This window comes from Coptis chinensis, chromosome 7 (genome assembly GCF_015680905.1).
Source record: "Coptis chinensis isolate HL-2020 chromosome 7, ASM1568090v1, whole genome shotgun sequence".
NCBI lineage: Eukaryota > Viridiplantae > Streptophyta > Magnoliopsida > Ranunculales > Ranunculaceae > Coptis > Coptis chinensis.
In genome coordinates this window covers 37,419,115-37,433,315 of record NC_141462.1, presented here as the reverse complement: position 1 = coordinate 37,433,315, position 14,201 = coordinate 37,419,115, and the positions used below count along the sequence as shown (strand labels likewise).

Here is a 14,201-nt window from a genome sequence, read left to right as displayed (position 1 = left end):
ATTACATTTTTTAATTCCTTCCTACAAGGCTCTTTGAAGTGCCCGTCACAATCATAAAGTGAGTGCATAAAGAATGAGTCGTGCACTGGCTACCGGTTCACATATGAGCGTAAGACCACAACTTGCCTGCGAAAATGATTACAAAGCCCGAAACCATAGTCAGACCTGAGTCCATAGTGTAAAACAAAGCCCAAACAATATTATTACCCATGGGCCAAACGCGGACAGTTGAATAACTAACCAAATAACAGTTTATACACACGTAACGAACTCTCTCAGTCGTTAAAGAGAAAAAGTGCATGTGGTGCAAAATCTTCAGCGCTTCTTTTCAACGGTCCCACTTTTTAACTTCAATGGAGATCCCCTCGAATCTCCCTTTTCTCTTCTCTTCACAAAAACATTCATTTCTTCACAACTTCACACCTCTTCTCTCATTGAGTTTTTTTTTTTAAAATGAGAGCTCTAAATTCAAGTTTCTTCTTACTTGATATCCACGCAACATGGCATTCATCCAATGAACTTCCCATTTCTTCCACTTTTTCTTATTTCCAAACAACCACTCATTTTCGTGGTCGTAAAGTTATCTCTTCTTCATCGTCTTCGATAAGAAGGCCTACTGATAGATTTTCTAATGGGAATGGAGTTGTTTCTAGTAGTGTTCAATCCCATTTACTACCAAAATTGAGTGGTGGGAAGGAGTTGGAGATTTTTCTTGAGTTGGTACCTTTGAGAATGAGGAATGAGTTGTTGGAGCATGATGAGATTGGGAATTTGATTGAGGTAGTTATGGATTTGGGGAGAAAGCCGATTGCGAGGTTTCCTTCGGGTGATTGGGTTGTTTCTGAACAGCCAGTTAGACTAGAAGATCTACGTCATGCGGTATCCAAGGTAACATTTGAGAAGATATATAAGAAGATAGGGACTGAATGACATTTTAATAGAGTTTGAAGAGAGGACTATTGTATAGGCAATTTGGAAAGTAAGCATTTTATATTGTTTAGATGTGCATAACTGTAGAAAGATAGAGACATATAAAAAGTTTTTAATAAGAAAAAAATACATAATTTATTTGGAAAGATGCAAATTTTGGTTGTAGTGGTGAGTTGATTATTGTAAACATGACCAATAAGGTAACTTTTGGCTGTGGATTGGGTGATTTATTAATGTGAAGGTATATGGTTTTTACAGGTTGGGGATTTTTCTGATGACAACCGTTCTGGTATTAATCATTCATTACACCGTATAAGTGCTATCCGGAATCGTAAAATGCAAATAATTGGGCTTACTTGTCGGTTTGGTCGAGCTGTATCTGGAAGTGCTGAGATGATAGCTGACTTGATTGAGGGTGGAGGTTCCATCTTAGTCATAGGACCTCCTGGGGTTGGTAAAACAACCTTGATCAGGTACACATTCTTTCCAGCATTTCGGAAGTGTGAACTGTGGAGTTAGTTGTTGTTAGTTGTGTGTTAAATTTCACTGTATTCTGGAATTATCAGTGTTTTCTGTAAAAAGGATATGCATGTTTTGCTTATGCCTGATGTAGGGATGTGTATCATGGAGTTCCTTCTCATCTCCGAGTGACCTGTGTCACATGTGAAGTTTGCATCATACAAACTTTTGTAGTTTAAAGTTTAAACAGTTGGATATACCGATAACAAAAAGAAACAAAGAATTGGAGAGGTAGCTTCTTAATAAAACACAGAACAACTGATTATTACCATTTTGAAGGAATTCTTGTAACATTTCATACTAGATGGGTTTTACTTGACGGACTAGGAATTCTGTTTCTAAAGATTCCAAACTTATTTAAATAACCTGTTTTTGTTTCGTTTTGTTTTTCTCAAAAAATTTCAATCCCATTTTTCTTGTTTTCAAACATAATCTGATTTTACCTCCTGAAGCATCTTTGGACGACAGAGCATGTTTCTTACAATGTAACAATCGCATAACAATAACAGCTTTAAATGTGTGGATCCGTCCTGATGGACACCCTTATACATAAAGTAGCTTCACCTTTTGTTTCATTGGATCTCTATGAAAATTGGTACTTAACAGTTAGTGTTCTTTCATACTTCTTTCTTTTAGGATTTCAAACCAACTTTGACTTTCTTCTTAAGAAGGGAAATTCACTATGTTGATAAACATAACAGAGCCTTGTCTTTTGCAGAGAGATAGCTAGAATGTTGGCAGATGAACACATGAAACGTGTGATAATTGTAGATACCTCGAATGAAATTGGCGGTGATGGAGATGTCCCCCATTCAGGAATTGGCCGTGCAAGGCGAATGCAAGTTCCAAATGTCGATATGCAGCATAATGTGAGCCTTGAACTTATTTTTTTTGTCTTGCATTGCCGAAACTATAAGTACTCGAAAATTTAGAGTCATATATTTCAAAAAAAAAAAAATCCCTAAGGAATATAATGTTTGTACAGGTTATGATTGAAGCAGTTGAAAATCACATGCCAGAAACCATAATCATTGATGAAATAGGTACTGAACTTGAAGCATTAGCAGCCAGTACTATAGCTCAAAGAGGCGTTCAACTGGTTGGGACAGCACATGGAATGACTATTGAAAACATAATAAAGAATCCCTCCCTTCAGATTCTTGTTGGTGGCATAGAGGTGCTAAGCAATATCCTTAATTTTTTACTCTCTTACTTCTGTATAATTGTTAAATCTGCCTCATTTTATAATTTTAAAATATTGAGATATGCTAATTTTTTCTTGGATTGTGCCCATTGTGGAGCTTTGATGTATAGCATTGGTTAGTTGTTCGAAAAAACACGGATGCTTCTGGCTAAGTTTGCTCTTAAGGTTGGGGCATCACTGGCTACTGAACCTAGCTTTTTCTCTGGTCAAGCTTTGAGTTATATCGAGATGATCTTATCAGAACGAATAAAAATGACAATGTATATTCTATTTGCATGTTATGCCTAAAGTCGATTGCAAGAGTGGTATCATGAAAGTTACCTACTACTTGTAATGGCTTTGTATACCAGTAGGACTGTTACATGCATCAGCTTCCTATTGTTAGAAGTTACCATTGGATTTAAGGCACAAAACTGATCCAACCAATTATAACTCTATCGTATTTAGATTACCATAACTTGAGATTTTTGCAGAGCTTGTCTTTTGTTATTTATTTATTTTTTTATTGAAAGAGCCATGTCTTTTAATGTGAATGCTCAGTTGAAAATAGAAAATTTGTTTGGACACTTTGCTGATCCTTCCATTAGATTACTTATTTATTGAAATGGATATTGTGCTTACGTTGTCAAGAAAAGAGATGTTATTTTTATGACAATCACATACGTAGCCTAATTTGATCTTCCGCTCCTTTCAATCATATCTGGCAGAGTGTAACACTTGGTGATGATGAAGCGAGGAAAAGGAAAGTGCAGAAAACAATTCTTGAGAGAAAAGGGCCTCCTGCATTCAACTGTGCCATTGAGATGATATCTAAGACTGAATGCCGTGTCCATCACAGATTAGATGCAACAGTGGATGCTATTCTGGCAGGTAATTGAACCTTGAAATATATTTATTTGCGTTGTCTCGTAATATCAAAGTTTTTGTCTACCTGTTGATCTTTATTAAAACTTCCCCCAACAGGAAAGTTCCCTCTATTCGAAGTCCGTCGCATGGATATCCAAGATAAGGATTCTGTGACCTCCACTCTGCCTCCTAAAAAGCATATACTAGAAGAGTCTGTGATCATTGACAATAACGAATATGATACTAGAGTGGAGCCTATTGGAGATGCAAAGGAGTATCCTGCTAGACGTGCAAAAGAATGGGGTACTCCTAAACCTGAGAGGGGGAGAACTTCACCAGTTTGTGTGTACACTTACAAGGTGAGCTGTTCTTTTTCCCTGACCTTTTAATTCATATTTGAAGGGGAGACGAAGAAGATGGTCAACACTCAATTGCACTTGAAGTGGAATTGTTGGCGTGGAGTGTCTACCAATCTATTTTATGTGATAAAAGTTAACAATTTTTTTAAATTTCCCCATGCATTAGCTTTCACTCAAATGACTTCTATCCCATTGGTTATGTTTACTGTTAGATATTGGAAGCTGATCTACTACAAGTAGCAGAAGTAATGGGTCTGGAGGATGATATAGATGTCACTGATGACATCGGAACAGCTAATGCAATTCTAGCATCAAGTTCTGAGCTGAAGCAAAACCGCTGGATTCGCAGTGCAGCCAAATTTCATCAATTGCCAATATTTGTGATCAAGGTATTTTTTGTATTTTTCATTGACTATAATTGTGCACACTTTAGCTAGAATTTACTGAACCATTTTGTTCTTTAAACTGCAGTCAAACACCATGGCTCACATGGTCAAGGCAGTTCGCATGATTCTTGGAATGGAATCATTTGGTTCTCATTCGAGCCGATCACTCGGTCACTCTGCGACGGACATTGAAATTGGAGATGATGCTCCACAGAGTAAGCCCTCATTGGAAGAAATTGACGCTTTAGAGGTACTTAATCCGTATGGTTTTCCAATTTTTCCTTTTCGTTCCATATTGTTAATTGTGGACATAAAATTCAGCTACTCCTAGTTGGTACATATATACTTTTCTATGCCATATAGTGCTGTTCAAGCAAATTTTTGGGTACCAGAGATTGCATGATTCTAAGGGGCATTATTTGAATATTCATTATGTGTGCCTCAAAATGGTTATGCTATTTGCTCAAGCGGACCTACTTGAATATAGCAATCTATGCGAAGAAATTCCATATGCTGGTGGATACTGGCAGCAGATTGCCATAACAGACTTGAAGTCCGACTCGGTATTATATGACATGACGGATACCATTTATGATGCACACGTATTTGCAATTTACTGTCACAGCAGTTTTACAATTTGTCTGAATTTATGAGACTATATCCTGCTTAGCTTTAAATTTCATATGGAACTATTAAAACTCATTCCAAAACATTTGGCTTTCCTTTAGGAGGTTCGACTTGCGATTGAGTACATTGTAATTCCCGGTGGAGAACCAGTTGAACTTCTTCCAAGACGTTCTGAAATAATTGCTCGACAAATTGAACTTGTGGAGAGTTATCAATTGGCTACAGAGAAGTCTGGTACTGAGTTGAATCCCAGGTTACAGATTCTTCCTCTAAGATTAAGCAAGAAGATTTCTTCAGTTAAAACTTCTGGATCAGGTTCTCAAAGACGAAGAGAACTGAGCTTGGACTCTGACTCTTCAACCATTGGAGGCGGAGGTACTAGTGTTGCTCGGTTACCATTTCTTCCTGATTAGTCATGCCCCCTATTGTAATGTGTATCAGAAATCAAAAGTACAAAAAAAAACTGTAGAGTCAACCTTTTGTTAATTCATATGTACCCCATGTACAGTCATGTAAATTCTGATGTGAATTATATCATCTCGTCAAGTAAAAAAATTATAAAATTATATCCATTGCCTAACTCAAAAAAAAAAACATGGGGAGATTACGAGTCCATTTTTGCTGCAATTTCGGTAATGGTTAGTTTGCTTCCCGCCCAATAGAGGCATGACACGTGTCCAAGCTAACTAAACAAAAAGTGTTTAAAAAATTGGAACCGTTCTGAGTTTGTTTTCTTCCTATTATGCCCTCTCCTTCTCCTTCCCCTATCCCGTACAAAATAAAACACTGTAGGAAAACTTTTATAAAACTCCCACTTGCAGCTTCATCTAGCCAACCTGTCATGTGATAGAAACCAAAAGAAAAGCTTACCACCACGTTTTCTTCTCTTCTAGATAGTCTTCTCCCTTCATTATCATTCTTTTAAAGAAAATTTAAACAAAAGACAACAATCTCCAACAACAACAATGTTTTCTTCTTTCATGCCTGCCTACATTTCAAAGCTAATTGGTTTCTTGTACAGACGGTAATTGAAAACCACTTAGACCGGTTCCTTGTTTTGGGTCATCGACTCTGCCACGTGTATGTTTTACACGGGTAATTAAAATAGGAAACTTTGGGGTTTTTAGGGACGGAATTTGCATTTGTTTTTAAACACTTTTTGTTTAGTTAGCTTGGACACGTGTCATGCCTCTATTGGGCGGGAAGCAAACTAACCATTACCAGATTCCTCATCTTGTCGTCTGCGTGTCCTTCTCGTTTTCTACTCCTGCCACGCGATACTGCCTCAGTAACTTAAATACGAAGCCCATTTCAAAGCCCACCGGGCTAAAGTTTGGGCCATTTGCGGGCTTATGTATCACACGTTGCTTCTCTGGCAAGAATTGAAAACGAGAACAACGGTTTAAAGGTAAGCAGATTTCGAAAAAGTAAACCATTTATCACCACTCGTATTCGTAACAACCACAGACTTCTAAGCTCAGTAATGTACTATTAGTTTTTGGTTTGCAGAGATTGAAAGAATTGCATAACGAGGAAGAATCTACGGTAGGCCGGGAAAATGCTTCGCTTGAGTGTTTAGACTGGTGGATGATCTGGTTTTCAATATGCGTTTTTGTTGGATAACAGAACGAACCCCGATGACTGGTTCTTCATTTTTCTGCCTACTCAGACAGTACTTATGCCTATAATGGTTTTTCATTACGTGGTGCCACTAGAATCTAATTTTTTCTATATGTCAGTCTCATTTATCTTTTCCGATGCTTCTAGGGTGTTTGAGAAAGGAGGAGTTAAGCTTGTATGGGTAGTGGCGACTTTGTCAGAGGTGCAAGTGTGGATTATGTGGAGGAGTTAATCCGCTCTGCTTTTGTAATCAGTTTTATCTTATTTGTAGTTTTTTTTTTGTTCCAAACTTTTGTTTTGGGCTATCTACTCAGTGTCATATCTACAGACACAACATTTTTAGATACTAGGTATTAGGCAATTAGCTATAGCTGAAAAAAAAATAGCTTAAATTTAGTGCATTATGATGACTAAAGGCTTCCTTCCAGTTTCCATGTACCTGGTCTAGTAAGAACTATATACCAGTACTTCAATGCAACCAATGTATATACCCACACTATTTGTCCTCCTTCATTCAAGGCATAGGTCTCCCCTTGGTTTGGTCGGGTTTATCACGCAGATCCTCCACACCAAATTGAGATACGTATTGAAGTTCCCCATATATTTTTTTGACGTCACTTGCAATTATTGCAAGCTTCAACTTGCACTTGCCAAAGGGAACCCATTTGAACAATAATAACTTGTGCCAAGCTATAGTTCTTGATTCTATCAAGAGTGTGCAAGCTCGGCCATCTTCTTATGATAAACTGTTGTGGAATCCCGCTTCAAATGAGAATTTTTTAGTAAAGTCTGTCTATGATTTTATTTGTTCTCTTAACAGGTCACAAGGTCAATGCTCAACTAATCCACAAAATAAGGATCTGCTGGGAATATGGAAACTCAAAATTTCAGCAAGAGTGAAACTTTTCTTATGGAAACTTGCCAAAAAACTACTGCCCACTGGTAGTGCTTTGGTGGAACATCACATCAATGTGGAGAATTTTTGCATTTTTTGCAATGATCGACCGGAAGATTTGGATCATTTGTTCTTTGAATGCCCTTGGAGCAAAAGACTCTGGTTTTCTTCTTGGCTCGGGCTCAGAGAGTGGAGCTTTTATGTCTCAAAGATGGTTTAACTTTTTTAAAGGCAGAGATAGTTTTTCTGAGAATGTTTCCCTCACTACACCAAAACAGCCTTTTTGTGATGCCAAAATGGCGTCACAAATAATTTTAGTGACACCATTTTACCGTCACAGTTTAGCGTCATTTTGTTTTGTGACGACATTTTAGCGTCACTATTATTTGTGATGTCATTTTGGCGTCACTAATTAGTGACGGCGTTTTGGCGTGACAAATATTTGTGATGGCATTTTGACGCCACTATTATTCGTGACGTCATTTTGGCGTCATTAATTAGTGACAGCGTTTTGGCGTGACAAATATTTGTGACGGCATTTTGGCATCACTATTATTTGTGACATCATTTTGGCGTTACAAATAATAGTGACGCCAAAGTAACGTCAGAAAATATTCAACGTCACAAATTTTGTGACGTCGTTTTGGGATCACTAAATATATTTTAGAAATTAAAAAATAATAATAATAATTGTTTGCTATACATACACCTTACAGTTTTGCACCCTATAAAAGAACTCATTCAAAACACAATCCACTCTATAGAATACAAAAGTACACCATTAATCCCATTCAAGAAGATATAATATTTATTCCATCCCTTTCAAAATTATGAAGTCGATCACTTGCAAGACTAAGTACTTAAATTTCCCAATCGAAACTACTATGTTACATTACATTGTGTTTACAACTAGCTACCTAGAAAGAAAGTCTTGTTAGAAAGTGCCCAAGTTGTTGCAATAAAGACCACCTCCATTCTTCAAGACAAGACAAACCAATGCCACATGTTTTGCTTGTTTCATTTAACAAAGTTTAGATAGACTGATCTACTTAAATTATAACGAGAGATAGTTTAGTTCTGACATATTTTACACTAAAGATAGTCAAAACATACTAAACATAGAACTTCTAGGTTTGAAGACGCAACAAAAACCGGTGTTAAAGGCAATGTCATAACGTTTTCACAATTGATTTACACTGGTGAATGCATGGAAGTATTGGTAAGCACAAGGAACCATAAGTTACACGAGAAAAAGAAACAAAGATTTTTCAAACCTGAACTTAAAATATATAAAAACAGTCCACCCCTTATCTCCACATCTTCATGGCCTTGCACATTAACCCTGTAGTTCCCCATCCTTAGAGTCTCAGTTATCACCTATGAAGTAAACATACATTTAAGGTGTCGATAAGTGATAATGAATTGGGATATATATAATACTAATAGGCCAAAAACTTATTTACTTTAATAAATTAACCCATATTATGAGAATCTGTACACATGTGCACACCATCTAGACATTAATATAGATGTTGTGTATAATCAGCCAAGATACTTTGATTTTAATATGGGTATGAGGCATCAATTTTCAGGTTTAATCATAATAACACACGATCAACTATGTGTTTTAGTGAAGTAACACACGCTTGACTATGTTTTAGTGAAGTAAGAGTTCATCTATTCTTATATCTTGTGTAAATGGCAAAGACACATAAGTAGTCAGTCTAGCGCAAAGGTTCTCACTGTTCGATCTTAACACTTTTTCAGTTAATATATATCAAACCCGGGTTCTTGACAATCAATTGTAATGACATCAATACCATTCAAAGCTATAAGCATTACTAAAAGAAAATCATAAGATAATGAGTAAAATAAACTCACCTTCATCTCAAGGTCCTTCAATGCTAATGCATATAGCTTGAGTGAAAGGAATATAAACCAAACTGCTCATCAACTTCACTTTCCAAATTCAAACCTTTCTCATCCTAACTTTTTATTCCAGAAATGTAAATTGACTTTAGCTTTCCTACCCTTCTTCAGTTGCCTATAGGACAAAGCAGAAAGAGCAATTATTTGCCCCTCAATTGTAACGCCCCAAGTCAAATAAATATTTCGAAACGTTAATAAGACTACGTTCAATATTAATAATTTAAAATCAACGATAAATCATCATATTTTTTTTTTCTACAAAAAATCTGCCAGAGTTTCCTTTGTATTTTCAACATTTCATATACCTAAAACCTGTCATAACCTGAAAATCAAAATAACCTAATATTCATATATCAACCCTTCCAAGTTATATATAACTTTACATAGTTTGAAAACCAAAACATATCTATATACAACGCGAACCAAATATATACAACCCCATCAAAACATATACACAACACCTTCCAAAAGATAAAGTACTGACTACACTACAAACATATACATTCTTCAATCTTGTAATCATAACTCAATAATATAGCAAACTACACCATCAACTAACTTCGATCTCTAAAACCAATACCATACATAGCCAATCATTCTACAACACAACCAAGCTATCACACGCATCACATCAAAATATCATACAATATATATTTTTCATAAATGACTAAGAGAAGTAATATCCACCTACCTTCTACTCGCAACTGAAACCCAAGCCTCAGTTAACTCGCAACCACTAGTTCTCTTCCATTCCAAACCACTGAAATAAATATTGGTAACTTATATTAATCATTTAGTCGTCATACTCTAAACTAACAAGAATACTATAGTTTCTAAGCGTAATACCAAACACTACTACACTATACATGATTTAAAATTCATCGACGACAATCGAAATCAACTCCATTGTTACTGTTCATATCCTCAATTCAATATAATCAACTAACATCAACTAACTGATAAGTGCTCAAAAAGTGATATTTAACCCTCGATTATGCCTCTTGTTTAGCCATCTTAGTAGACTAATAGTGTTTGTAAGTTATGTTTTAAGATTCTACAGGTGAAAAAAGAGAGTTTTGTAGAATATTAGAGAAAAAGGAGTAAAACGGAGCAATTCGGAGCATTAAGGATCACATGGGAGGCCCGTGGAAAATCATAGAGAAGGCCAAGGAATTGGAGCTATTAAAGATGCGACTTAGACCTATTTTAAAGCCTATTTGGAAGCCCAAGGCTAAAGGATTCGTTGCTTTAACCAAAGCCCGCAAAAAAGGAAGAACACGAAGAACGAGAAGAAGAAGAGTCGATTTCTATTCACCAATCATTGGAGACCCATCTAGCAGTATTGTTTTTCCAGAGATAGAATCTAACCAGTTTGAGCTTAGAGCATCAGTAATCTCTATGCTTCCAAAGTTCAATGGTTCAGACAATGTTCAACCATATGTTCACATGAACAAATTTCTATCAGTTCTCAGAACTTTCAAGAACCAGAATATCAAAGATGAGAGTATCAAGTTGATTCTTTTTCCACTCTCACTCGAAGGTAAAGCCTCTGAATGGTTAACTACACAGCTGATCAATTCAATAGATAACTGGGAGAAGTTGAGAACAAAGTTTATGAACAAGTTCTACCCACCCCAGAAGACAAATGCCATGCAACAAGCTGATAAGAGCCCAAAACTGTAGTTTTAACCCTGTAACAGTCATACTATTAGACCAATTATGTGAGTAATAATTAAGAGTTAACACTGATTATGTGTTTTTATGCATTTCAGGCTTCAAAGTCCATTATGTGCAGAAATGTACCACTTTAGCGAGATAAAGGGGCAAAGGTCGGTTACTAAGGAGTTCCGTGATTAAAGGTCAAGATTCAAGAAGATAAAGCCTTTCTAAAGCCCGGTCAAAAGATGAAAAGTCGACGCGTTAAAAACAAACACACAAGTCGCCAGAACTTCCGGGCGCCGTATCTTTGGACTCGGACCTCGGAATGGGGCCTACCTTATGTCAAAACGACCGCTCGGAAAGAGCTTTCCAATGGTCCAAGCCTTGACCCAATCAGAGGAGCAAAAGTGGACGAAAAGTCTGTTGAAGCCAACTACAATGAAGAGGCCTTTTTTTTGATCGAAAGAATTGGGTTTTGGGCCCGATTCTCTCGCCCAAAATATGGCTCCAAGCCCATGCACGATTTTGGATCTGAATGTATAAAACCAAAGCTTCACTCTTTGTTAATGGTAGATAGTTAGACCTAGATTAAAGATTAGATTAGTAGCCTCCATTAATTAATTCTAGATCTAGTTTTCCTTAGATTTAATTAGTTTAATTTAATTAGTTTCATATCTTGTTTTTATTTAATTCCTTGAATGATTGTTCGTCATTTAATTAGATAAATAAAATAGTTATTATTATTCAATTTTGATTTTTGTCATTTGCATTTATAGATCTAGTTTAAATTCTTGTTCTTATTTCATTCTTAGTTAATTAATTAGATTTCAATTATTGTTTAATTTAGATTAGTAAAGTTAGAATTTTGATATGATGTGTAGTTATAATTCAATGGGAAATGATGGGTTGATGATTCGAGGCTAAAACCTCCATTAGAGGGGTTGATGAAGCTTTGATGAAAACTTAGTGGTATAGTGTAGAAGCATTGTAGAATCTATTCCACTCTAGAAGGTCGTGATTCGCCATGAGAATGGGTGGACGACCTCACATGCTAGTTAGTATTTGGTAGAAATGCCATGAACACTAGGGATTAGAACTCGAAATTCTTGCCGTAAGAACGTAAGAATCGAGATACAAGAACCTATGCTAGGTTATCAAGTTGGATCCGAGGTGGATTCAATTCCCCTCTAATCCTTTATCTAGATTCAAAAACAATCATATTTCCATAGCATTCATATTTTAAATTCAAATAATCAATTTCATATTGCATCGTAGTATAATTCCCCCTCGTAAAGCTCTCATTAGACTTAAAACCGATTAGTTAACTAGAAAACATCACATGCTAGAGAACTAGAAGTGGAATGAACTTGTTACTCCACTCTATTTCGATAGATTTGAGAGTAGAAACTTTGATAAATATAGACACGTAAATAGTTTTAGTTTTACTTGCGTTTGTAAGTTTAATCGCTTTATTTTGTAGGTAAAACTATTATTTTTACGTTTATCACAAGCTATCAGCAATTTCAAAGGAAAAGTGACTGAAGAATATCATCAAAGCTGGGAGAAATTCAATAATCTGCTAGTCTCATGTCCACATCATGGATACGACAAGAGCACACTGGCTCATTTTTTCTATGGAGGACTCTCGATGATGAACAAGCAGATGATACCGTCAATGCACAAAGGCAAGTTTACATCAATGGATGGAGAGGAAGCTTACAACTTTCTTGAGAATTTAGCTGAAGAAACACAATAGTGGACTACTAGCAACGAGGATGTCGCTAGCATGGAGGGGGAGCCAAAGCAATTTGGTTACCAAGCACATGAACAAATCGATCAAGAACTGAAGTCTACATTGGCCACCGCCACCAAAGATTGAAACTTTGAGTAAGAAATTCAATCAGTTCTCTATGAATCCCTCCAAGATCAACAAGTCTCAAGCTAAATCTCTCCCAGTCATGCAAGCTAGCCGATATTGTGAAGTTTGTTCAGACACTTCCTATGCAACTTTAGAATGTCCTGGTTACTGTCAACATGTATCAGTTGGAGAGTACAATGTGAACTCATTTTAGAGGCCCAACCAAGGTGGTAATAACTTTCAAGGCAATTATTGGAGACAAAACACTTGACCCCCGGTTCTCAAGATCAAAGTTATATTCCACAGACAAGTCAAGCTTCACAGTTGGTCTCTCAACAACAATTATACGCTCAACAGAATTCCAATACAAGTGGAGAGTTAGTGCCTGATTCTAGGAGAAATTATGCCGCACCTGCCAACCTGGAGAATGCAATTACTTTGCTATCACAGAAAAATCAGAATTTTGAAAGTGTTCTAGAGCTTCTTGCACAGTCTCAGCTCAATCTCTAGCAATTTCAGGCAAGTCAATGTTCTAGAATGGAGTCTCTAGAGGCTAAGGTTGACCAACTCACCACTGCTTTGTCTGTAAAGACACAAGCCACTCAACCTAGCTTATTGGAACCAATATTGAAGAGTGAAGATGTATGCCACATTGGGACAACTTCTAGTACTGATCACTTCCATGATCATGTCAGCTCAGTTACTACTCTCAGATTAGGATTGAAAATAGACAACAAGGTTGACTTACCTTCTCATGATGACATTGCTACAGAGCAATCGGTCAAGATTTCAAATGAAGTTCAAAAGGAAATGGGGGAAATCCTTTCCACTCCCATTTGTCAAGATGACCAAGATAAGATATGCAAGAATGCCAAAGAGAGAGAAGAGCGGACACATGCTGATGTGTTTGTACCAAAGGCACCTTTTCCTATGTTTTTGCTCAAAGCAAAAAGGACAAGCAATTTTTAGAGATGAAGGAGGCATTTGAGAAAGATAACAGCAATATCCCCTTTCTTAAAGCGATCAAGCAGTTGCCATCATTTGCCAAATTCTTGAAGGATGCATGCAACATAAAGAGAAGTACTCATGTTCCAAAGCGAGCATTTCTAGTTTGGACAAACAACATCTATTATCCATCGCCAAGCTCCAAATAAGCTCAAAGATCCGTGAAGTCCTACAATATCATGCAAGATAGGAGAAAAATTCACGGGTAATGCTCTTTTAGACCTTGGTGCTAGTGTTAATCTCTTGCCATATCATGTGTACCAAGCGTTGGGCCTGGAGAACCTAAAGCCTACAAAAGTCAAATTAAAGTTAGCTGACCATTCTACCAAGATTCCCAGCGGCATAGTTGAGGATGTTCTTGTTC

At 36.7% G+C, this 14,201-nt stretch overlaps 1 protein-coding gene, 1 long non-coding RNA gene and 1 pseudogene across 2 annotated transcripts; 2 read left to right on the top strand and 1 right to left on the bottom strand.

The window, feature by feature from the left end:
• Window positions 1-320: 320 nt before the first annotated feature.
• Window positions 321-5,403, top strand: SPD1 (P-loop containing nucleoside triphosphate hydrolases superfamily protein). The gene is made up of 9 exons (XM_086571938.1): window positions 321-888; window positions 1,189-1,403; window positions 2,168-2,318; window positions 2,435-2,626; window positions 3,361-3,523; window positions 3,617-3,858; window positions 4,071-4,247; window positions 4,330-4,494; window positions 4,973-5,403. The coding sequence occupies exons 1-9, from the start codon at window positions 454-456 to the stop codon at window positions 5,282-5,284; spliced, it is 2,052 nt and encodes a 683-aa protein (XP_086428064.1). The 5' UTR covers window positions 321-453; the 3' UTR covers window positions 5,285-5,403.
• A 910-nt stretch (window positions 5,404-6,313) lies between these two features.
• On the top strand, window positions 6,314-6,892 carry LOC147487402 (uncharacterized; annotated as a pseudogene).
• Window positions 6,893-8,536: 1,644 nt separating this feature from the next.
• Window positions 8,537-10,079, bottom strand: LOC147487401 (uncharacterized). Its single transcript, XR_015202838.1, has 3 exons — window positions 10,007-10,079; window positions 9,268-9,430; window positions 8,537-8,728 (listed from the first exon to the last, which is right to left on the bottom strand). It is a non-coding gene; the product is annotated as an uncharacterized LOC147487401 (long non-coding RNA).
• Window positions 10,080-14,201: the final 4,122 nt, after the last annotated feature.

Excerpts from the sequence above, each read along its gene's own strand:
- SPD1 (XM_086571938.1), top strand. The coding sequence starts at position 454 with ATGAGAGCTCTAAATTCAAGTTTCTTCTTACTTGATATCCACGCAACA. Across the intron at positions 2,319-2,434 it reads ATGTCGATATGCAGCATAAT|GTTATGATTGAAGCAGTTGA; the intron begins GTGAGCCTTGAA and ends ATGTTTGTACAG. Across the intron at positions 3,524-3,616 it reads AGTGGATGCTATTCTGGCAG|GAAAGTTCCCTCTATTCGAA; the intron begins GTAATTGAACCT and ends TTCCCCCAACAG.